The 26,379-nt window shown below is 41.3% G+C and overlaps 1 protein-coding gene across 3 annotated transcripts in view; it reads right to left on the reverse strand.

The window, feature by feature from the left end:
- DCBLD1 (discoidin, CUB and LCCL domain containing 1) overlaps positions 1-26,379 on the reverse strand; it is a 75,758-nt gene that overhangs the window by 6,900 nt on the left and 42,479 nt on the right. For all 3 annotated transcript variants that reach the window (XM_061427473.1, XM_061427472.1, XM_061427474.1), the window contains exons 3-11: positions 23,248-23,382; positions 21,860-21,911; positions 17,759-17,831; positions 7,310-7,443; positions 2,414-2,454; positions 1,246-1,461; positions 728-852; positions 320-479; positions 124-231 (exon numbers count right to left, since the gene is read on the reverse strand). In XM_061427473.1, the coding sequence (XP_061283457.1) occupies positions 124-231; positions 320-479; positions 728-852; positions 1,246-1,461; positions 2,414-2,454; positions 7,310-7,443; positions 17,759-17,831; positions 21,860-21,911; positions 23,248-23,382 (1,044 nt within the window). The remainder of the gene's footprint in view (positions 1-123; positions 232-319; positions 480-727; positions 853-1,245; positions 1,462-2,413; positions 2,455-7,309; positions 7,444-17,758; positions 17,832-21,859; positions 21,912-23,247; positions 23,383-26,379) is intronic.

Raw genomic sequence — 26,379 nt, forward strand, 5'->3', positions numbered from 1 at the left:
TGAACCATCTGCCTCCAGACACTTACATGACAGAGGAAAAAAGAATGTTGTTGAAGCTCCTGTATTATTGGCTGGAATACCAGTTATGTTCCTTAAGAAACCACAGAACTATCCCTGCCATACCTTTGGGCATTTCTTCAGAGGGGATGGGTTTTGAGATTGTCTTATCTTCTCCTTTCGTTGAACCAACAGTATTCACACTTGTTTTGTGCCACACCAGTGAGTCATTACCTGAGTGAGAAGAGATGTTGGAGAAACCACACTGGTAACAGCAGTTTGTGAAAGGAGGGGGCCAGAATTCAGTAACTCCATCACTCACCTTGGGTCCTGCTTGGTGCAACCTGGCAACCAAGGAGCTCCACTTTCAAGGCTATCCTCTGGTGCCATGTCTGCGGGATGACGCGCACGTATCTGGCCACAATGGGAGGGATGAAATTGTTCCGCACAGGGTCCCGAAAATTAGAGTTGCCCTGAAATACCTGTAGGAACAAGTAACTTTTACCTAAAGATTCTATTAGTTTCTAGGTCTTGATCAACCCACTCATACCTGGTGATATGAAATCATTGCATTTGTATAGACATGCCTGATAGTGAAGATACAAGGCTTTGCACCCAAAGGCTAAGTAATTGCCTGTGGTGCTTTGCATCTGTTTTCTGGAAACACACTAATGAAAATATCCAGAGGCCCGCTCTCCGGCTCAGTTCCTCCCTCCAGAGTGTCTCTTACCTTTTCTTCATTATTTACAATTCCTTTATAGGTCTTCCACTTGGAGTTGTTGTTTCTGAAGTTCATTACAAAACTCTTTACATAGAAGTCGAAATCTGACTGTGTGGATCCTGTGGTCCTAATTCCTTGTTAAGAAAATATTATTTATGGGTTAGTTTTAAAAATATGTTATACATAACTTGCTTTCTTATTTTCAGGTTTCTTTTCCTTTCCTCCCCTCCCCCATCTGAAATTTCAAATCATTTTTCAGGCCTGCTTTTCTTATCTGCATCTAGAAACGTGATGACAGATGAGTTTTCACACTGACAACATGCCCTAAAAAGGTTTCCACAAAGAGATACCAGCTCTCTTATCCACACACTGTATACCCTCCACACGGGTTCTTCTCACAGAGACAAGGTGAAGATTTGTTACTTTTAAACAAAACATGATATTTTGAGATGGGGACACCCATGCAAATTCAGAACAATTTCAATGGCAAGTCATCTTGTTTCATGAAATTGCAGTTGTGTCCGTACCTGTTATTTTCTTTTTCTCTCCCAAATCTATTCTCAGCCACTCTCTCTGTTTGTGATTCTTGCTCCTGTCCCCTGAAGCCCACGACGGGCCTTGGTCCTGAAGTCGGGCTTGGCCAGGAGACCAGCGGACCTGATCTCCAGTCTCATTGATCCACTCCCAAGAAGAAGAAGCTCTGATTTGCCTGTCAGGTTCCAAACTCAAGGATCCACTGCAGCCTAGGATAAAGGGCAGGAAAAGATTTCAGATATGGACACAAAATGAAAGCAAAAAAAAAAAAACCACCCCATTTCACCTAGAATGATTCAGTTGATTTACTTCCGTTCTGATACTGAATCAACTGTTTAATTACTAGTTGTTAATGATCCAGAGTTCCATTTGACTTGTTGGTCCTGTGGCGTCTTGAAATTGTTGCTGTTTTTTTTTTTTTTTTACAGAATTTATATCCCCTAAAAGTGATCTCTCTCTGTCCCCACTGTAGATTTTCCTCTCTATCCTCCTAAATTCACCCTAATTTCAATGAAGTGCAAGGTGTCTTAAAAGCTTAATGCTGAGGTTCTTTTCAGTTGATTAGAAGGGGGACTTCCTGCTCTGTACCCTTGAAGAGCAGGTACTGCAGGTGCTCAAAGATCAGTTCACCATACGCAACATCACCCCTAGGCGCTTAACTACAGCAATGCCCAAGACAATGCGGAGGCGGCAGCTGCAAGGCCAGCCCTCTTCCTGGGCAGAGAGGACAAGTTTACAGTGTTCTCCCCAAGTATCTTATATGAGGGAGACTATTTCCCCAGGATAAGTTCCGTGATAGAGGGGCTAAAAAAAGCCTTTATACTATATATTCATTTTCAATAACTTGATCATAAATACAAGTTGTACTTACTCAAAAGCTTTTTCTGTTAAAAACTGACAAAGGAATTTATCTTAAATGTCATTTTAAATTTTCATTCTTTTTGGCAAAAGTTTGAGAGATTATAAAGAAAAATATTTTCTTCCTAGTGCTAGTAGGGTTTATTCTCTGATGTATTTTTAAGTCACAGCATATTGGTGCTACATAGCCTGAGGGGAAACAAAAATAATCCTTTAAACTATCTCATCTGAGGGGTATGGAAGAATAAACTACCCCTGAAGATTTTTAAATTACCAAATTCTTAAGGAAAGCACGATCCTTACCATTGGAGGTAAACAGAAATCGCTTGTCTGACAGGGAACCACTGAAATAATAAACACAAAGATGAGGAGGTGAGTTGCTTAACTGGATCTTAATGACTGGCACAGCGCTACAGCACGGGGCTCAGAGCCTTCCCACACCACACGTGGTCCTCAGAGCACCTGGCAAGGCCACTCTTTCTCCATCACTGGTATTTATTTCATAGACCTAGAAACTCAGGCCCTTTGAAGGTAAGCAACTTCCCTAAATTCATACAGGTGGCAAGTGGCCAGGACTCTTGAGGCACTGCTTGTGAATAAAAATTCCGTGCTGTTTCCATCACGCCACACTGTACTGGGAAGGAAATGTACACATATATGGTCTCTAGAACACCCTGAAATCCCAGGTAATGAGTTTGGTGACAGAGGCAGAAAGGACGCCTGCCCTAGACATGCCCTTTGCTTCAGCAGGCACCCGCACAGCGCCCCACTATCAACCGTCAAGGAACACTGAGACATGAAGACGCCTGCTCACTTTTAGAAGAATGAGCCTGTTATCTGCTGCCTTTGCTACAGACTTCACTCCTTCCCTGAGTGGCCCTTCTCAGCCTGAGGGACCTCCTCAGCCTGGTCTCTCCAGTCACACTCCGACCTCCTGCAGCAAAGACACCAGGCCATGAAGCAGTTCCTGCCTCTGGATAACAAGGTATAGTTGGAGAAAACTCAGAGCGCCTCACTGACAGGTCCTGCACCTGGCCCCCTCTGCTGCTGGACAGTCCTGCACAGCTGGCGTCGACCCTCGGGGCTCTGGGCCCCCCAGTTCTATGACTTGTATTACTCTCCTGGCGAACTTATCAAATCAGCCTTGCTCTGCAGTTGTCTCCTGCAGAGAAGAGGTTCCTAAGGCCTACCATCACATTTTTCTTTTTGTAAATCCCTCAACTCAATGCTGTGACAGTACAGAGAATGAATAGAAACTTGAAATTCTCAAGATTCATCTTATATGCATCATACTTTATGTATTACATACTAGAGGTAAACAAAAAAGGTAGATATCACTGTCATGTTCAATTAGTTTACAATCTGAGTACTGCTTACAATTTTAAATGTTTTGACTCAGTTACTATGGCAATAAAGGACAAAGAGTACTGAAATGTGAAATCCACAGAGAATCCAAAAATAGTCTGGACAAGAGTATTAGCACATTCACATCAAAGGTTTTGATTTTTGGTTTTTTTCTTAAGTAACAGGTTTTTCTTTCATATTCTGTGTCCACTCTCAGGAAGAGACTCTGTAAGCCTTGGTTTTCCACATTCAGGTTCTATTATGATCCATGCAGAGTATAATGCAGAGACCAACCATTTCATACATGAGAAAATGCAGGCCCACGTGGATCATCGGACCTCCTTCAGTTCATAGTTAGTGGCTGAGTGGGGGTGAGGACCCAGGTTTCCTAACCTTTAAAGAAAGGTTCACACTGTTGCAGTTCACATTTTTCCGATTCATATTTAAATTAGTTAAGATGTATTTAGAACCACTTCTTAATTTTTCCATTTCCTCTAACATTTCTCCACTATTACAGTTGAAGTTTGGCCGGATAAGCCCAAATAATACTGCCTCTTCCCTGATCACCTGGATGTGCTCTCACTGCCATGAATCATTAAAAGATTTATTCTGTGACTGAAAAAGAGAAGTTAAGGCAAGAAGGTTAGCTTTGGAGTTAACCCTGAGAAGATGATGATGCTAGGGAAGGCTGTGATTCTCAGACCTCTCTGCCTGGCTTTCCTCTATTTTCAGCTGGAATATGTTTTTCCATTTCACCCAATTAAACTAATTAAATACAACCACCTAGAGAATTCTGTAGGTAAATAAGCTGCTGCTTTTAAAAATAAAAACCCCCTAGGGAGGATGGGATTCTGAGGCATTTGCACACTAGGGTGAATGAATCAGATTCCAGGAATTGCCAGCCTTCCCAGAGGGCTGTAGAAGCCATCATGAATTGTCTGATGTAAACACAAAGCCCTCCCTACAGATGGTCTGAGCCATCGTCCTCTGTGAGGTCAGTGGCTCTTCCTGATTCCATTCTGGTCTCCTCAGATCAGGGAAGTGACCTGACCCGGGATGAATCCCAGAAGAACCCTAGATATTTACTTTAGGGACCCCTTCTTCCTCAGTGGCAATGCTTCCTTCTGTGTGTCTTCCTGAACACCAGACAATCATGCGTGGGAACAGAAGTTCAGTGACCGCATGTACAGTGCTTCCCCAACAGCAAAACAGCACCAATCAAAACAGCGGCTCCCTGAAGGCCTGGGAATGGACATCAGTGGAAGGGATGGTGTGAGCACACAGTTCACTCTTTTCTGCTGGCACAAAAAGAAGAACCACAAAGCCAGAAGGGAGAAGGGACCTTGATATAGTTCTAGACTTTCTATCTAGGCACACCAAAGCAAAAATCATTCAGTTAGTTCAAATAACTATATGGACTGTGGAGCAAAACGTTGCTAATTCATTCATGATTTAGATTTCTGGACTCTTATTTTTGCCCTAAAGTTTAATATCAAATTATATAAAGTGACTTCTAATGTAGTAAGTCCAGTTGATGTAGAAGAAGTAATTGAGGACATTATGCCTACTTTTATTCAATAGCTTAAATAACTTTTCTTCAAAAGTAAAATCCAAGTAATACAAGTTTAACTTTTTCCTATCCTGTTTTTCTAAAAAAGAAGCATGCAAATGTATTCAAGCATAGGCAAGAGATCCAAAAACAACAGACTTAAGGCCAAAGGCCAGTTCTTTGCTCCTATTTGGAGAAGTAGCACCGCAACAGAGCTAGGTCACAGCTGGATACCTTCCTGATAAATAGTACCACAGTATCAATAGAGCGAACCATAAAACACATAAATAGATCTTCAAAAGTCAAAGTTGAGCAGACACTTAAAGCTTACTGTGCAGAAGCAACACACTATGCTATAAAGACTATAAATCATGTCTGACTCTTTGCCACCCCATGGACTATAGCTCACCAGGCTCCTCTGTCCATGGGATTCTTCTGTTCTCCTGGCAAGAATATTGGAGTGGGTTGCTGTGCCCTCCTCCAGGCGATTTTCCTGACCCAGGGATTGAACCCACGTCTCTTATGTCTCCTGCATTAGCAGGCAGGTTCTTTTCCACTAGTGCCACCTGGGAAGCTGCCCATAAAAAAGGGCATAAATTTATAAATCAGGATATAAATTTTAATGTCCCAAAGAGTTTGAGGTAAATATGTAAGTGAAAAAAAAATGTATATACTTATGTGTGTGCATATATATGAGCATATATAATACACGTGTACATAAAATGTTATTTATGTTTATAGTACATATGTATGAGCACATACATGTGTATATACAGTCAGCCATATCTGCAGATTCTGCATCCCCAGATTCAACCAACCAGAGGAAAAATATTCAGGAAAAATATTCCAAAAAGCAAAATTTGAATTTGCCACATGCAGCTCTTCACACAACATTTACAGTAGTATTTATAACTATTTGCATAGCATTTACATTGTATTAGGTATTATAGGAGAAGGCAATGGCGCCCCACTCCAGTACTCTTGCCTGGAAAATCCCATGGACGGTGGAGCCTGGTGGGCTGCAGTCCATGGGGTCACTAAGAGTCGGACACGACTGAGCGACTTCACGCTCACTTTTCACTTTCATGCATTGGAGAAGGAGATGACAACCCACTCCAGTGTTCTCGCCTGGAGAATCCCAGGGACGGGGAGCCTGGTGGGCTGCCGTCTATGGGGTCGCACAGAGTTGGACACGAATGAAGTGACTTAGCAGCAGCAGCAGAGATGATTTAAAGTCCATGGCAGGATGTGCATAGTTACATGTAAATGTTATGCCATTTTATATAAGGGACTTGAGCATCCCAGGGTATCCACAGGAGTCCTGGGACCAATCCCTGAGGACACTAACTGTATAGTGGCCCAAGGAGCACTGTTCCCTCACTAGGCGGCCACCCAATCCAAAGGGAGTGTCCCTCTGGACCAGTCTTAGCTGCCTGTTTATACGGATGGACATCTGGATCACAAGGCTAGCCTATTTTAGTTATAACAGTTCTAGTTTTCCTCTCTAGAAGCTGAGGAAACCTGAAAGCAAGAAAAGCTGAGGTTGAAGTGTTTAAAGCAACTGACATACTTTTTTAGTAAAAGGCTAAAAGATCAGAGGACAACACAAACAGAAGTTAACAATGTTAACAAAAGCCATCTTTTTTTTCACTTTTCAACTATTATTCATCCTTAGGAGATGGTCTCTAGGGATCCTCTAGAGATTTCTGTGGTTCTGCCTGGGTTTATTTCAGTCCTGTGTCTCCTTCAATGTCTTTGGTAATATTGGCGATAATCAGTAATTTACATAAACAGGAGAAACTAGAGGGGAATAAGCCTTTATTCCCTCCCACTGAAGCACCTAAGAGTAGAAAGTTCTGCTGCCCTGGGACTTTAGAAATGTGCCATTTTAACTAACTTGTCAGCATAAACAGTGAACTATTTTATTGCTACAAGATAAGTCACTTCAATTGTGTCAGACTCTTTACAACCCTATGGACCATAGCCCATCAGGCTTCTCTGTCCATGGGATTCTCCAAGTAAGAATCCTGGAATGGGTTGCCACGCCCTCCTCCAGGGCATCTTCCTGACCCAGGGACAGAACCTGCATCTCGTAAGTCAGCTGCATTGGCAAATGGATTCTTTACCATTAGTGCCACCTGGGAAGCCCAAATGGGCAGTATAAATACTACTCCAAGCATTCAAACATATTTTTCCCAGTTGACAGGCCCTTGGTATCACATGCCGGCTGTCTTTAAAAAATTGTGAGCTGACTACATATGCCTGCAGGGTTACCTTGCATTCAGAACAAAAAGCTAAGTACTTACTCCCTTGAGAGAACACCATTGGCCAGGATTCCTTCATATCGACTTAGCCCTTTGCGCAGAAACACGCTGATCTGACCACCCACTTCATCTGCGATCACTCCTGCATGGATGGCGGCTTTGCACAATAAAGAGGTCTGAAATACAGCAACATCATCACTCATAAGTGACTCAACAGTGCGTTTCACATATGATGGGAGTTTTCCATTTTGTTGCAACTTGTGGTCAGGATGCCTACATGACCCATGATATGGCTAAAATTCATTTAAAGTAGAAAGGAATGGAAAAAAGTATTAGATAACCATCTCAGAATGACATCAGAGTCATATATTTATGCTGACTAACTTGGGAACCTTTCCACCAGGTAGGAAGGAAGGGAGGTGATTTACAGTACCCGTGGCTCTCTAGTGGATAATGCCTCCTGGTGGCCATGCCCATGTGTGGTCACCTCCCACACTGAATCTGAACTGGGCCATATCACTTGTTCTGTTCTGCTGCAGGTAACATGGCCCTGCCAACTGTCAGTAAGGCCTCCTGAGACTCCCACCCCAGGTGATCTATCACACAAATGCAGCTGCAGTTCTAGGCAAAAGGAGCTTAAGAACCAACCAACCCACACTGTTGACCCACAAACTGGTCAGCCAAGAAAATGACTATCATTTTAAAACATCATTTTAAGTTCTGGGGTGACTTATTCAGCAAGAATAGATAGCTGCTCAGCTTCTTACAAATCCTAAAAGATCATGCTGTTAAAGTGCTGCACTCAATATGCCAGCAAATTTGGAAAACTTAGCATTGGCCACAGGACTGGAAAAGGTCAGTTTTCGTTCCAATCCTAAAAAAGGGCAATGCCAAAGAATGTTCAAACTACCACACAATTGCATTCATTTCACATGCTAGCTAAGTAATGCTCAAAATTCTCCCAGCCAGGCTTCAGCAGTACGTGAACTGAGAACTCCCAGATGTTCAGCTGGATTTAGAAAAGGCAGATGAACCAGAGATCAAATTGCCAACATCTGTTGGATGATCGAAAAAGCAAGAGAATTCCAGAATAAATATTTACTTCTGCTTCATTAACTATGCTAAAGCCTTTGACTGTGTGGATCACAACAAACTATGAAAATTCTTCAAGATATGGGAATATCTGACCACCTTACCTGCCTCCTGCGAAACCTGTATGCAGGTCAAGAAGCAACAGTTAGAACCGGACATGGAACAGCGGACTGGTTCCAAATTGGGAAAGGAGTATGTCAAAGCTGTATATTGTCACCCTGCTTATTTAACTTCTATGCAGAGTACATGATGAGAAACGCTGGGCTGGAGGAAGCACAAGCTGGAATCAAGATTGCCGGGAGAAATCTCAATAACCTCAGATATGCAGATGACACCACCCTTATGGCAGAAAGTGAAGAGGAACTAAAAAGCCTCTTGATGAAAGTGAAAGAGGCGAGTGAAAGGCTGGCTTAAAACTCAACATTCAAAAAACTAAGATCATGGCATCCAGTCCCATCACTTCATGACAAATAGATGGGGAAACAATGGAAACAGTGAAAGACTTTATTTTCTTGGGCTCCAAAATCACTGCAGTTGGTGACTGCAGCCGTGAAATTAAAAGACGCTTGCTCCTTGGAAGAAAAGCTATGACAAACCTGCTGCTGCTGCTAAGTCGCTTCAGTCGTGTCCGACTCTGTGTGACCCCATAGACGGCAGCCCACCAGGCTCCCCCGTCCCTGGGATTCTCCAGGCAAGAACACTGGAGTGGGTTGCCATTTCCTCCTCCAATGCATGAAAGTGAAAAGTGAAAGTGAAGTCGCTCAGTCGTGTCCGACTCTTAGCAACCCCATGGACTGCAGCCTACCAGGCTCCTCTGTGCATGGGATTTTCCGGGCAAGAGTACTGGAGTGGGGTGCCATTGACAAACCTAGAGCATGTTAAAAATCAGAGACATTACTTTGTCGATAAAGGTCCATCTAGTCAAAGCTATGGTTTTTCCAATAGTCATGTATGGATGTGAGAGTTGGATCATAAAGAAGGCTGAGCACCCAAGAATTGATGCTTTTGTACTGCGGTGTTGGAGAAGACTCTGGAGAACCCCTTGAACTGCAAGGAGATCAAACCAGTCAATCCTAAAGGAAATCAACCTTGAATATTCATTGGAAGTATTGATGCTGAAGCTCCAATATTTTGGCCACCTGATGTGAAGAGCCAACTCATTTGAAAAGACCCAACTCATTTGAAAAGACCCTGATGCTGGGAAAGATTAAGGGCAGGAGGAGAAGGGGATGACAGAGGATGAGATGGTTGGATGACATCACCAACTCAATGGATATGACTTTGAGCAAGCTCTGGGAAATGGTGAAGGACAGGGAAGCCTGGGGTGCTATAGTCCATGGGGTCACAAAGAGTCAGATACAACTGAGCGATTGTACCACAACAACAGTTTCTTACATTTTTTTACTAAATGCACATTTTGAGGATCATTTGAGAAGGTGAAACTTCCATACCACAGTTTCATTTTAAAATTAGACATTTAACAAGGCATCAAAACCCAAACTCCTTTCTCTGGGGGATCTTCCCAACCCAGAGATTCCTGGAGAATTCCACAGACTGTATAGTCCATGGGGCCTCAAAGAATCGGACATGACTCAGAGATTTTCACTTTCAAAACCAAAATGGTAGTATCAGCCACAAAACACTCAATGGACAAGAAAATGGGATGAAGGTCTCAGAGCAAATGAAGAGCAACCCAGGGCCAACAGCCCCCTTCTCATTTCCTGAATCTCCTCTGAGTGGGTCTAACAGCTGACTCAGCCCTCCATGGCTGCTGGCTGGGGTGATGAACCTGGAGCAGGTACCTGGCTGCCCCTGATTAGCAGGTGGCCCTGTGGTTGGAAGTCGGGCTGGGGAGAAGGAAAGGGAACTTTTTCACAGGGCGCCCAGGCCCAGCGGCCCCCACAAGCCCAGACCAGTGTGGGAGGGTGATCTGGCTATTAGCCCAGGACTGAGCAGTCCAGAAGGATCTTTTCCTAAATAATTTTAGCAATGCCTCACTTCTCTGTGATGGCTAGTGCCAAAAAGCAGCTCATTAAAATGTGTTTCATAACTGAATTTGGGAGTTTCTCTTTATGTTAATGCCAACACTGTTTACCTTACTGCAGTGGACAGTTTTTCTTAGGTTTAGGTTATAATACTAGGAGGACCAATGAGACCAACCATATTTTTGTGACTAATGTGAAGCCTCTTGATGAGGGTGAAAGAAAAGAGTGAAAAACCTGGCTTAGAACTCAACATTAAAAAAATGAAGATCATGGCATCTGGTCCCATCACATCATAGTAAATAGAGGAGGAAAAAGTGGAAACAGTGACAGATTTTATTTTCTTGGGCTCCAGAATCACTGCAGATGGTGACTGCAGCCATAAAATTAATAGACGCTCTGTGAAAGGAAAGCTATGACCAACCTAGACAGCACATTAAAAAGCAGAGACATCACTTTGCCAACAAATGTCCATATAATCAAAAGCTATGGTTTTTCCAGTAGTCATGTAAGGATGTGAGAGTTGGACCATAAAGAAGGCTGAACACTGGAGAACTGGTGCTTTTGAATTGTGCAGAAGACTCTTGAGAGTCCTTGGACTGCAAAGAGATCAACCAGTCAATTCTAAAGGAAAGCAACCCTGAATATTCATTGGAAAGATTAATACTAAAGCTGAAGCTCTAATACTTTAGCCACCTGATGAGAAGAGCCGACTCATTGGAAAAGACCCTGATGCTGGGAAAGACTGAAGGCAGGAGGAGAAAGGGGTAACAGAAGATGAGATGGTTGGATGGCATCACCGACTCGGTGGACATGAGTTTGAGCAAACTCCAGGAGGTAGTGAAGGCAGGGAAGCCTGGCGTGCTACAGTCCATGGGATCAGAGAGTCGGACAGGACTTAGTGACTGAACAGCAGCAACAATGCGGTTGCAATAAAATTGAGAACTTTTGTGATCTTTAATTTAGAGAGCTCATATTTCCTGAACTAGATTAGATTTGGCAAAGTGAGTCAGTTTTCCAATGGCTACTATCATAGTGAAAAAAGGGGAGGATTTCATGACAGAGAAGAAGTAAGAGAAGAGAAGAGAATGCTGAAACAGAGGCAGATACTACCCCCTTCTTGATTTGGAGGGAAAAAAGAATTAGAATATAGTAATCTTTAAAAAGGCAGCTTGCCTTTTCATCTTTTATGAATTTTTTTTAAGGTGTCTTATTATGGTTTTAGTCTCTTAGGGCACAAAATAGAGGAGCTAGCTATAATGGAGACATCCTGAATGTAAATTCAGCAATTTAGCGCATCACCCTGTCTCTGCCTCCAACTCTACCAGATGTGAAGTCATCTCACTGCTCTGGACCCAGCTTCCCAGTTCTCCTGGTCAATGAAAAGGTTGGACTGGGTGATGTCCAGAATCGCTTTGTGATTCTAAAGGGCACCCTGTGTACTATTACAGGGTTGATGCAGGGCTGTTTCCCTTTCTCCGCCCTAAATGAAAGGCAGATTGATCCAGGTGTCAGCTGGGCAGCTATTCCCACTGTCTCTGGGATCACCTGGCTTCCTCTGAATTCAGCCTGGGGATGAGATGGTCTTCACCCCAGGATCCCTGCCCTGCATAGAGCTCTCAGTGGACTTGGCATGTCCAAGGGCCTCCTTGGGAACAAGAGGACAGGTTTATGGGCCAACAAGCAATGGGACCTATTGTTATCATTGACAACAAATATTCTCATTTCTCACAGTCCCTAGCATTGACGTACCCAGTGGTATGTGCCCCTTTTATGGAATTTATTTCATTACATTATTGCATATTAAATTACATGTATTTGTTTAATATTTTTTCATTATATTAAAGGCAGGACATAAGCTACATCCCCAAGAGAATAACCACCAGATCTGGCTACCATAATATCATGATAAAAATGTAAGCCCTTTCCTGGGTTATTTCCAGGAAGGAAGGTTGTTTCCTTAAAAAAAAAAAATCACTCTACAAACTTAAAGAAAATTGATGTTTTCTAAAGCTGAGGCTTTTTCATCTTGTTGTTCAGTCGCTAAGTCATGTTCGACTCTGTGACCCCATGGACTGCAGCATGCTAGGCTCTCCTGTCTTTCACTGTCTCCTGGAATTTGCGCAGATTCATGTCCACTGAGTTGGTTATGCTCTCTAACTATCTCATCCTTTGCTGCTCCCTTCTCCTTCTGCCTTCAGTATTTCCCAGCGTCAAGTTCTTTTCCAATGAGTTGGCTCTATGCAGCAGGTGGCCAAAGTATTGGAACTTCAACTTCAGCATCAAACTTTCCAATGAATATGCAGGGTTGATTTCCTTTAAGATTGACTGGTTTGATCTCCTTGCTGTCCAAGGGACTCTCTAGAGTGTTCTTCAGCACCACGATTGGAAAGCATCAATTTTTCAACACTCAGCCTTCTTTATGGTTGAACTCTCACACCTGAACCTGACTACTGGAAAAGCCATAGCTTTGACTACATGGACTTTTGCTGGCAAAGTGATGTCTCTTCTTTTTAATATGCTGTCTAGGTTTGTCACAGCTTTCCCTCCAAGGAGCAAGTGTCTTCTAATTTCAAGGCTATAGTCACCATCCATAGTGATTTGGAGCCCAAGAAAATAAAATCTGTCACTGTTGCCATTTTTTCTATTTGCCATGAAGGGATGGGACCAGATGCCATGATCTTAGTTTTTTTAATGTTGAGCTTTAAGTCAGCTTTTTCACTTTCTTCTTTCCCCCTTATCAAGAGGCTGTTTAGTTCCTTTCACTTTCTGCCATTAGAGTGGTATCATCTGCATATCTGAGGTTGTTGACATTTTTCCAGGCAATCTTGATTCCAGCTTCTGATTCATCCAGCCCAGCGTTTCCCGTAATGTACTCTGCATATCAGGCTTTCCCAGTGGCTCAGCGGTAAATAATCTGCCTACAGTGCAGGAGCTGCAGGACATGCAGGTTTGACCTCTGAGTTGGAAAGATGCTCTGGAGAAGGAAATGGCAACCCAATCCAGTATTTTTGCCTGGAAAATTCCATGGACAGAGGAGCCATGGGGTCACAAAGAGTTGGACACAACTGAAGCAACTTAGCATGCATGCATGCACTCTGCATATAAGTTAAATAAGCTGTTAAATGAACAGCCTTGTCCTACTCCTTTCCCAATTTTGAACTGGTCCATTGTCCCATGTCCAGTTCTAACTGTTGCTTCTTGATCTTTAAAAATTCATACTCACTGAACTGGGATTTTTAAAAATTTTCCTTTTGAACAATAGATTTATACTTTGTTTTCTAGCTATTTGGGGATCTACACTTCACTGAAATGTAAATACAGGAAAGCCTATATTAATCAGTGATTGCCTTAAACAAAAAAATTTAAACATATTTCTTCAGGAAAGGGAATGCAATGGACAGCTGAGGAGAACACCTGCAAGGCTCAGGAACTTGGTGCAATTAAACATCTCTCAAGTTCTCTGAGCCACAAAAGATGACCAAGCAGATCAGCATGAGAAGACTCAAATAAATTATCAAGTCATCCCAGAACTGGAGCATTTTCTTAAGTCTTCCTTTAGGAAAAAACAACTTGTATTAAAAAGCATTGACAAAGTATTAAAAGTTAATGTGAGTACATGTTTTAGATTCACTTTAACATAATATGGAGACGGCTTCCCTGGTGGCTCAGTGACAAAGAATCCACCTGCCAATGTAGGAGCCCCAGGTTCGATCCCTGGTCCAGGAAGATCCCACATGCCATGTGGCAACTAAGTCCGTGGGCCACAACTCCTGAGCCTGTGCTCTAGAGCCCACGTGCCATAACTCCTGAAGCCCGTGACCTAGAGCCCCATGCTCTGCAACAAAGAAGCCACCGCGATGAGAAGCCCATGCACTGCAACTAGAGAGAATAGCCCCACTCACTGCTACTAGAGAAAGCCCTGCCACTTCAACAAAGACCCAACAGAGCCAAAAAAAAAAAAAAGAAAGAAAGCAAGCAAGCACATGTTCAAAATTATAAAAATGTATTCCTCAGTCTATTCAATGAATTGTTTTAACGTCGCTACAATCTTAATAATTACCATGATAACATTTTCCTTAGAAAAGTAATATACATTTCAGAAAATATGAAAAAATAAAATCACTATATTGTCATCAGTCAGAGATAAGCACTCACCTACATGGTGTATTTATTTGCCTCTGGCTTTTTCCAGGTGTATGCACCTGGGTTCTCCCTTTCGCTGCTACATCAGGAACACACTTTTTGCACTGTGTCCTTGTAACTTACAGTACTTCTTGGATATTTGGGGGGAATGGAGAATTACTGAAACATGTTAGTTAAGGGATGTGTTCCACTTAAAAGCAAATGGTACAGTCAGCAGGCTTGGGAGAAGGTGCCAAGAGAAAAACTGTTCTGAGCACTTTTTATTTCTGGTTTCCAGGTGAGGCAGAGCTTAAAGTCTGTATTTCTTAACTGGCATGTTGAGCCAACACTGTACGATGCCTTAATTCACCAGCCAAGGAGACAGAATTAAGAATCTTCAGAATTGTAAATGATCTTGAAAGTTTTCTGTGACACCTCCTAACAGTCTGGCCCTTTCTCCACCCCACAGCAGCTTCCCACACACACCCAGGCCACCATGATGAAGGCTGTAATCTGCACACTTGACATTTTCAGTGATTAGGGCCCTGCTGTTTCTGGAGACACCCTATCTCATTTTGCATTGTTCAGTTATTCTTTACATGCTATGGAAACTGGCCTCCCAGATCTTCGTTCTGCCTTTTGAAACAACACAGAATGAACCAATTCTTTTTTTTTTTTTTTTTAACTTTTATTGGAGTCAGTTGCTTTACAATATTGTATTAGTTTCTATTATGTACACCAAAGTGAATCAGCTGTACGTACCCCTCCCTCTTTTTTGGATTTCCTTTCCATTTGGGTCACCACAGAGCACTGAGTAGAGTTCCCTGTGCTGTATACAGTAGGTTCCCATTAGTTACCTGTTTTATGTGCTGTGTTGTGTCAGTCACTCAGTCACGTCCAACTCTTTGCGACCCCATGGACTATTAGCCCACCAGACTCCTCTGTCCATGGCATTCTCCAGGCTAGAACACTGGAGTGGGTTACCATTTCTTTCTCCAAGGGATCTTCCCAACCCAGGGGTCGAACCCAGGTCTCCTGCACGGCAGGCAGATTCTTTACCATCTGAGCCACCAGGGAGCCATATTTTATACATAGTACCAATAGTGTACATGTCAATCCTAGTTTCCCAGTTCCTCCCATCACCACCACTTCCCCCTTGGTGTCCATATGTTTGTTCTCTATGTCTGTGTCTCTATTTAGGCTTTATATAAAAGACTGTCTATACCAATTTTTTTTCATATGGATGGACCTAGAGACTGTCATACTGAATGAAGTATGTCTGAGCCACCAGGGAAGCCCATATAATTATATATTAACTATACATCAATAAAATTAAAAAATAAATAAAGATGGTACACAGGAGATGGAAAGAAAATTATCAGGAGGGGGAAAAAAAGCAAGTAGCCACGTTGAAACAGTCCACGTGGTAAGAAGCTGAGGATAGCTTCCAACCAAGAAGAAATTGAGGTCCTCTATCCAACAGTCCATCAGTAATTGAATGCTACCAATGACTGAGCGACTTCACTTTCACTTTTCACTTTCATGCATTGGAGAAGGAAATGGCAACCCACTCCAGTGTTCTTGCCTGGAGAATCCTAGGGACGGGGAGCCTGGTGGGCTGCCGTCTATGGGGTCGCACAGAGTCGGACATGACTGAAGCAACTTAGCAGCAGCAGCACCACCACCACCACCATGTGAGCTTAGAAGCAAATATTTGCCTAGTGGAGCCTCAGATGAAACTGCAGCCCCAGTGACGCCCTCGTGTCGCCTTGGATACAACCTGGTGAGTGAGTGTCCCTGAAGCAGAGAACTCCACGGTGCATGCTCAAACTCCTGACCACAGAACATGAGAGGTAATACATGTACTTCAAGCTTCCATGTTTTGGTAATAGTTATGTGGCAATAGATATCTAATATACCCACAATATCAACATATACTAAAAAGAGACACTAGTCTGACTTCTTTGAAGAGATATGTTTTCAAAATACAAATTTTCCTTCCAGATAAAATCATACTGAGAGCAAATGGTATAAAACCAGCTAGTGTGTCAAATGGGAAACCTGTTAGTCAGCATTTCCGGAAACCATTTACCTGTTACTCTGAAAAGGAGAGCTCTGTCCAGAAGAGGCAGGGTAAACAGCTAAAGTAAGAAAGAAACAACGCTATTTCTCTTGCTGCATGGAATTCTTAAGTTTCTCACACAGGACAGGAAAAAAATAAATTAAAACTATACATTGCTAGGAGGTGAAAACTATACCTTAACTTTTTTATGTCTTGTGGTTTACTTCCTAAAGTCATTTAGTACTTCAGCCTATGCCAAGTAATTTTTGAACTGAGGTAGTATAAATCATTCTAAGATTCAGTTTCTAGGCCAAGTAAACATTCTGTGTCAATCTTGTAAACACACGAAAAAGGAAACAATGAGCAAAATCACAGACCTGCTGCTTCCAGAATCGGGAGGTACTGAAAGCAAAACTAAAGCCAACTTTCCCTCCTCCTGTAGGAGATAAATGATCAAGCTCCTAGAGCATGTACATCTTCCCTGTGCATAAGAACATGTCAACAAATCTTAGGACATTTCCATCACTGTACAGATTTTCGTATTTCTAATAACTCAAGCCCCTTCCCATGAGCTATAAATCCAACTATTTGAAATAGTAATGTAAATTTAAAAAAATCAGGTATCAGATTTCCAGGATAGAAATCTGTGAATAGTAAGAAATGAAGAATTGTGAATCTGAATGTAAGACATATACTTAAGAAAAAGGATTTCTGGTAAGTTTATTTTTTTCTGGAAACAATGTATATCACCCAGTTTCAATAGGCCTAAGAAATTGGGGTGCAAGGAGGGAGGGGAATAATATAAAAGAGCAGGGCAAATGGCTTCATTGGTCCCAGATACAACGTCACTATTCTGTGCTGTAAAATGTTCATGTCCTTGGCTGTATTACCTGAAGCAATTGGAGTAGTAAAATCAATAAATAAATTATAACAAAAGGATGATCTCTTATGAAAATTGGATGGAATTATACTCTTAGGTTATAATAAAGGGTTTTGTTTACCATTTCATTTACAGTATGCTTAATTGGAAATGCTAAAAATAGGAATGAATGCATGAAAAACCTTGATTTTTATACTTATTATTTCATTTATTCTCAGAAAAGAGAACTATGCATCTATCTACAAAGTTTTACATCTTATTTGACTTTACTTTGTAAAGAATTTAGGCAGAGCAACAAGCACTAACTTTTTAATGTCTTCCCTGCCATAAAATTACCCTCAATTACTTACATCTCTATAGCCATCCACCACATTCCCAGAAATATCTCCTGGTACGTCTCTACAACCAGCTGGGCAGAACTTGCTGGAAAAAAAAAAAAATAAGAGTATATATTTTATTAAGGTTTACTTAAAAAGTATTAAATTATACTTAAAAGTATTTTCTCTCCATGCAACATGCAGGAACATCTTCCTCTAATGACAAATCAGAAACTTGATTTGTGAAAACACAGATTAATCTAAGGGCTTCCCTGGTGAGTCAGATGGTAAAGAATGTGCCTGCAATGCAGGAGACATGGGTTCAATCCCTGGGTTGGGATGATCCCCTAGAGAAGAAAATGACAACCCACTCCAGTATTCTTGCCAGGATAATCCCATGAACAGAGGAACCTGGTGGGCTACAGGACATAGAGTTTCAAAGAGTCAGACACAACTGAGTGACTAACACACACACACACACAGATTAATCTAAGACGTTAATCTGAGGGCAAGTTTTACACAGCAACTATTTGCTTTATATCAGAATTCATTATAAACTCTATTAAACATGAGCTTCCCTAAAGCATCTTAATTGATTTGAAAATGTCCAAGAAAAAATGTTTTTAAGAAAAAAGATAAAGTGTATAAACACTATATATATAGTATAATCTTGTTTTTATAAAAAGAAATGTTTAAATAACAACTTTGTTTATGGATAAAAAGAAAACAAGAAAGAAAGAAAACATGGATAAAAAGAAAACAAGAAAGAAAGAAAAAAAGAAAAAGAAATATCTCTGGGTTCCCTCACTTTCAGTATCGGTAACTCTGTAAATTTGGATTCACTCTACTAGCACTATCCAGTTACAACAGAATGGAGGCCATACATGTAAATTTAAATATTCTAGTAGCCACCTTAAAAAAAGTCTAAAGAGCCAAACACATTAATACTATTAATACATTCTATTTAATCCAATATATTCAAAATTTATCATTTCCACATGTAATGAACAGAAAAATTATCAAGATACTTCTAGTCTTTTGGAAAAATAAATCTTCAACATCTGCACTATATTTTCTATTTATAGCACAACTCATTTTGAATTAGTCAAGTTTAAATGCCTAGAGAGTATAGTAATGGTCTACATTAATTACAAATTATTTTTGCAATCAGAAAAAAGGTGTATTTTTTTTTCAACTTTATTGGGATATAGTTGACAAATAAAATTGTAAAATATTTAAAGTGTACATCATGATGATTTGATATTTATATACATTGTGAAAGAACTGTTCCCATCTAATAAAACACAGCCATCATCTCGTACACACACACACACACACACACACGTACATATATATTTTTGTGGTGGGAACATTTAAGTGGGAGAAATGGCAACCCACTCCAGTGTTCTAGCCTGGAGAATCCCATGGACAGAGAAGCCTGGCAGGACTCTGGCCAGGGGGTCACAAGAGTTGGATACAACTTAGTGACTAAACCACCACCACCACGCTTGCTGCTGCTGCTAAGTCACTCAGTCATATCCGACTCTTTGCAATCCCATGGACTGTAGCCTGCCAGGCTCCTCTGTCCATGGGATTTCCCAGGCAAGAATACTGGAGTGGGTTGCCACTTCGTTCTTCAGGGGATCTTCCCAACTCAGGGATCGAATCCGTGTCTCCTGTAGTGGCAGGCGGATTCTTCACCCCTGAGCCACTAGGAAAGTCCCTCTACTCTCTCAGCAAATTTCAATTATACAATGTGGTGTTATCAGCTATAGTCACCATGTTACACATTAGATCCTCAGACCTTATTCATCTTTATAGCTGGAAGTTTATATACCCTTTTATTAGCCTTTCCCTATTTCCCCTAATCCCAGCCCCTGGCAACTACTTTCTGTTTCTATGAGTTTGACTAAAATAGGTACATTTACAATTAGGATTCCACTTACTTAAGAGTCATTTTTCAAGAAACTTTCCAGAAACATGTCATGGCATATGGTCTGGTTGAAGGGGCTTAGGCTGTGGTGACCTGGGCTCTGTTACTACCTAACTAGCTGTGTGACCCCGGATATTGCATATAATCCCCTTTAAATTCAGTTTCCTCTTCTGTAGTTCCTTCCAGCATCAACATATCAATAGGCTATGAAAGACAATTATTCATCTAAAAAACACGCAGAAGGAAACTCAGAACATTACGTGAACATTGACAGCTTTGAAGATGAATGCCATAAGCCCTTGTTTCTATATATACCATATTACAATAATGTTTGTTTGGTTTGCTCAAGAAGAATGTACCAGCCCAAACAGATTCCAAAATAGCAGCTGCTTTTATTTCATTTCCTCTCAATTTCCTCCTGCAGACTTAGCAAGTTAGATGTGTGACAACACCTAATTATCAAAACTACCCAAGTACATGGTTTATAATTCTTCCCCATTGACCTAATGGAATCCAGCACTGCAGCAATAATCAAGGAATTAAGAAACAGAAATAATGGAAATCCTATTACAGGCTTATAGTTCCTTATCCTAGCCCTTAGAGCCAGATATATTTCAGAATTCAGAATTTGAAGGATTTTGGAAAAGCAAAACAGTGCTAACAGTGTACATGATATAAAACCCTCCTGAGGTCTGCAAGTATTAATCAGAACTTCCACATCTCTACCAAATACATGGATAGTTGTATTGGGCCAAAAGGATAAAGATAAAACAGCCTCATGTTTAATTTAGTCCAATTTTGCTGTCAGATGAATCTACGGTCACATTAATCAGGTGCTGCCACCAAATGAATCACAAAAATTATTTGACTTTTCCAACTTTCTACATTTTCTACATTTCATGATAGATGAAGGATTATGGCTCTGTCCTAGTCATCATACCTCATCTTTAACTAAACAGTACAAATCGGCTGGCCCACAGCTTACATGATCTGGCACCATAATATCACACTGTGGGGCTGAGCATATTCCTTTCTCTAACCCGAAGGCCTCGACACCACCGGGACTATACACAGATGGAAAGAAAATGCTGGTGAATGTCCACACTGGATGAACAGCAACTTTAAGGGCAACATTGAATTATTGGTCATCTTTGTTTTGTCTTTTCTGAACTAGACTTCATATTAGTAAACAGTAGGGTTGATTATGCATATAAAAGAATCTCATTTATTAGAATGTTAGATGGACAGGACCATGGACCCTTGAGCTTGACTTTTGGAGTATACTTATTTATTGTGTAGCTATTGATATACAAAATCCAGGGAACTGTACTTGGCACCAAGAAAACACTCTAAGGAGTTAAGAGTTGTCGTTAGTGTTTTTGTTGACAATGACTTCTAGACCAGTGGTTCTCAGCTAGGGGTGATTTCTGCCCACCCAGAAACACCTGGAAATGTCTGGAGATGTTTATCACAACTGGCACACACAGGCTAGGGATGCTGTTATTATCCACAACGCACAGAACAGCTCTTCACGAGAACAAATCGTCCAAAATACCAATAGTGCCAAGGTTGAGAAATCCCCTCTAGGCTCTTGTTTTAGAAATGAGAAAATGTACATCAAAGAGATCAAGTAATTTCTCCAGTTAAAGTAACGCTGGAGTGAAACTTTTCATCTCCTATTCTCAGTAGGTCTACTTCCTGTGGGAAAGAGAAAATGAACCCCCTCCAGAATCACAAAAGTCACTCCCAAATGCTGGCCGGGTATAAATGCACTCTAGACTCCATTTTGGCACACTGGTACTGGAGTAGAACTCAGGGGTCAGCAAACTATGACCCAATGGCCAAATCCAACCTGCACTTTTTTTTTTTTAATATAGTTTTATCAGAATACAGCCATGCTCATTCGTTCACACACATACTGTCTATGGCTGCTTTTGCATTACAAAGGCAACAGAAACTGCATGAACAGATAAAAAAAGACTGCATGGCCTGAAAAACCTAAAATATTTACTACCTGGACTTTGACAGAAAGTTTGCTGATCTCTGCTGTATAAGAAACCGTTTCAAATATTCCTGACTCATTACAACAGAGATGATTTTTTAAATCGACACAAATAAAGGTACTTTATCTGGCTTAATGTCAAGGAAAACAAAATATTCAGCAACAAATGACTGCAGCACAAGTAGAACACTGTATTTACCTGTATTCTGTCTTCAAATAATGGTTAGCTCGATCCAAACATGTTATTAAATCTGTCATAAATAAAGACAACTGCAGTTAGCAGACTGAATAGAAGTTAGGACACTCATGTTCTAAAGATTTCTTTTAAAATGAAACAGTTTCTGAAAAGTATTTATTTATTCTCTAGTTATCTGAACTTTTCTGTTTAAAAATAAACAAAAACTGATACACTATCCCCAGGATTTCATTAGTTCCCCTTCATCTTTCTTTTCTACCATCCATGATGGTTCTTCACCGTTTATCCAGTGGATGGTAACAGAATCTTTTTCCAACCAAAAAACAACGTTGGTTTGTTACTATTAACTACATACCTACAAAGATCACGTACCTTCTACTGGCAGGTAGAAAACAATTTCAAGAGCCCATGTGGTTTACAGAGAAAGTTCAGGAACATTTTAATTTGACAGTTTATCTAGTGGCATTTAGCTGGAACACAAAGTACCTATCAGCTTTGATCAATGAGGTCCAAACACTTAAAAGAAAGGTGCTCTCTGAAGCAACTTATAGAACTGAACTTACACTAAGAGTGGAAACGCGAAGATGCTGTGGATTTGTGTGCTTTCAGATGGCACCTAGGATCGTTTCCAAAATATACTTGCTGCAGGAGTTCTTTCCTTAATCTTTTCAGTGGTTCTTAGGAAGCAACCTATGCTAATCACTGGCCATGCTGGAGCCTGCTAGGATTGCTCAGATCTGGTTGGCTGAGCAGGAAATAAATGGAGTACCCTGTTCTCAGAGTTCTTTCAGGGAACTGAGCAGAAACTCTGGGCTCCTCTGAGGCCCTGGAGAGGCCCTGGGCTGCACGGAAGTGACTGGAGTTGGAGACCTGGAACAGAGGCCGTGTTTTCCTTCCCCATCCATGTTCATGCTCCTCTTCGCTCCTGCTGATGTGCCAGCTTGATGAATGGGGCACTCGGTGACAGCGACTTCATCCTTCTCTCCTTGCATGCTCCCAGGCTGGTGCGCTGGCGTGTATGAGGGCTGGGGCAGGGGATATCACTGCTTAAAAGGCTTGTTTCCTGGACTAAGAAGGGGGGTGGGGGAGAGTCCCAGAGAACAGCCAGACCTCAGGAGGGTCAGGCGCATATCCCTAAAGATACACAATCCAAGGTTTCTTGGAAAATTAAGTCAATCCTCTCCCATATAAGTCAGTGATCAATCTAACATGTGTTATGAAAGGATTCAGTTCAGACCTAACTAAATACCTATGAAGACACTGTGTTCCTCTCTTCCCTCACATCTCAATTCTGATTCTGAGCTCACAGTTCTGTCCAGAGATGATGACTAGCAAGAGAAATTCTAAGACAGATAAAGATTTACAGATTCATGCTGGTTATTCCGCCATACCTGGATGGTCACTGCTGGCATAGGTTAGCAAAAAACCTCGCCCAGAAGTGTGGGATCCACTCTCAAAGCGCACAGTTACTTCATTGGTGTTCAGCAAAAGCTCTTTGGGCATAGTCATGCTTCCACAATACGGACCTGAAAACAAAGCATGCTGGCGGCTCATTTCAAAATCTGGACCAGTACAAAGATTTTGTTTATGCATTTTTCTTCCTTAAAGGTCAAATTCACCAAACAATACACACATAGGATTATCATATTTTACCAACTGAAATTTTGCTTTGTACTGAGACTGAGAGGTAGAGACGGATGGTAAACTTAATTACACAGACAAACCAAGGCAGGGACAGTGGCCAACTCTAGATAGGTAACAGGCTGGAACTAGTTAATTTAATTATGAACAACCCAAGACATAGGTTTTTATTTTTGTAAGAACACTACTAACAAAAATCAAATATATTAGGGGACTTCCCTGGCAGTCCAGTGCTTAAGACTCTGTCCTTCCAATGCAGGGGGCATGAGTTCAATCCCTCATGAGGGAACTAAGATCACCCATGCTGTGCAGTATGGCCAAAATTAAATAAATAAATAGTTTAATAAAATCAAATATATTGGGGGCTTCCCAGGTGGTGCCAGTAGTTAAAAAAAAAATCCACCCCAATGCAGGAGATGCAAGAAATGCAGGTTTGATCCCTAGGTTGGGAAGATTCCCTGGAGAAGTAAATGGCAACACACTCCAGTATTCTTGCCTGGAAAACTACATGGACAGAGGAGCTTGGCAACTCCAGTCCATGGTGTCACAAAGAGCCAGACAAGACTTAGCATGAGTGCACGCACACACACAGATATGTTAGATGGTAAAGAAGACGTTATTACTAAGTGATATTCTAGGAACCTCCTAGATTTGCTTTAAAGAAAAAAAAAAAGTGAAATGAAAGTGTTAGTCACTCAGTTGTACCCGAATCTTTGCAACCCCATGGACTGTAGCCCACCAGACTCATGTCCTCTGTCCACGGAATTTTCCAGGCAACAATACTGGGGTGAGTTACCGTTCCCTTCTCCACGGGAATCTTCCTGACTCAGAGATCAAACCCAGGTCTCCTGCAGTGTAGACAGATTCTTTACCATGTGAGCCACCAGGGAAGCCCAAATTTGCCTAAAGTATGGTCTAAATAGTTGTATCCCAATCAAATTCATATAATGAAATCCTAATGCCTGATGTGATAGTATTAGGAGGTGAGGTCTTGGGGAGGTGCTTAGTTTAACAAGGGCAGAGCCCTCATGAATGGGATTAGAGCCTTCATAAAGAAGGCCCCAGTGAGTTGGCTTGCCCCTTCCAGCAGGTGAAGACAGCAAGATGGCTATGAACCAGGAACTGGGTTCTCACCAGCCACTACACTGTATCCACTAGCACTGTGATCTTGAACTTCCCAGCCTCCAGACTGTGAGAAATGAATGTCTGTTGTGCATAAGCTACCTGGTCTATGATATTTTGTTATAGCAGCCTGGAGAGACTCAGAGAGATAGCAAAGAAAATGTTATCACAAAATATATTCTAGGGGCCTCCGAGGGCTTCCCTGGTGGCTCAGCTGGTAAAGAATTCTCCTGTAATGTGGGAGACCTGGGTTTTATCTCTGAGCTGGGAAGATCACCTGGAGGAGGGCATGGAAACCCACTCCATATTTTTCCCTGGGGAATCCCCATGGACAGAGGAGCCTGGCAGGCTACTAGTCCATGGGGTTGCAAAGAGGCAGATACAACTGAGTGCCTAAGCACAGGGGCCTCCTAAATTTGTTCAAAGAAACTCACAAATTCCCTTTTTCCAAGAAAGATCCACCACTGTACAGCACAGGGAACTATATTCAATATTTTGTATTAACTATAAGGGAAAAGCATCTGAATACAAAATACATGTGTGCATAACTAAATCACTTTGCTGTACATTTGAAACTAACACAACATTGTAAATCAACTATACTACAATTTTTAAAAAAAAATGTACATAAAAGAAAGTTCCACAATTTAAAGACTGTCCCATACATGGTAAAAATCTATGTTCATGCATTTTACTCATTTCTTTCTCTTCTCTACCACTCTTAACAGTAACTTCTGATTAACATATATAATTTACTTTGATTTGTAAAATGAAGTTTATAAGAAAGCAGAGTAATTTCTAAAGGCTTTTGAAATTCCACAGTATATATTATACAATTAAGAGTATAACATATTGTTTCTAGACTATGTTGCTTGAAAAGCAATAAGAAGTTCTATGAAATTTTAAGAGACAAAATTAGATTTGGAGCTTATAAAAAAAAAGAAAAAAAGACCTTCCTAAGACTACTCAAGTATAAGTTTAGTTTGTAAATTGTCATCTTGAGAGTCAAGTATGCAAGACATGATAATTTCTTTGAAAACAGGGATGAGCAAACAAATTTTGAAGGCAGGTACTCTTCATCAACTTCTCCCAAAATAGAATAGCATAGAATTGGAGAAGGCAATGGCACCCCACTCCAGTACTCTTGCCTGGAAAATCCCATGGATGGAGGAGGCTGGTGGGCTGTAGTCCATGAGGTCGCTAAGAGTTGGACACGACTGAGCGACTTCCTTTTCACTTTTCACTTTCATGCATTGGAGAAGGAAATGGCAACCCACTCCAGTATTCTTGCCTGGAGAATCCCAGAGGCAGGGGAGCCTGGTGGGCTTCCGTCTATGGGGTCACACAGAGTCAGACATGACTGAAGTGACTTAGCAGCAGCAGCAGCAGCAGCAGCAGAAACGGGTAATTGCAACAACAAAGACTACATCAGGTTAAGGGAAGAAGACCACGCCAAGTCAGCATGAGTACAACTGGTCACATCAGCCAAAGCCAATATAGGGACCAAATGGCTTAAATAGGCAGAAGAAGATTGTGAACCCAACCCAGCCTTCCTCTCCTGATATAAGGGATCAGATTTCTCTTTGTCCGGTCCAGATGTCATATTCTGAAAATGTGACGAAATAAGAGAGATGCTGTATGTTTACATGCCACACATCTCTGTTGTTCCCTATTATTAAATGATAATGAAATTCAAATAAAAAAGATTCTCTCTTTACAAATACTTGTATATAATTACTTACATGAGTTAATACTTGCAA

This window comes from Bos javanicus, chromosome 9 (assembly GCF_032452875.1).
Source record: "Bos javanicus breed banteng chromosome 9, ARS-OSU_banteng_1.0, whole genome shotgun sequence".
Classification (NCBI taxonomy): Eukaryota; Metazoa; Chordata; class Mammalia; order Artiodactyla; family Bovidae; genus Bos; species Bos javanicus.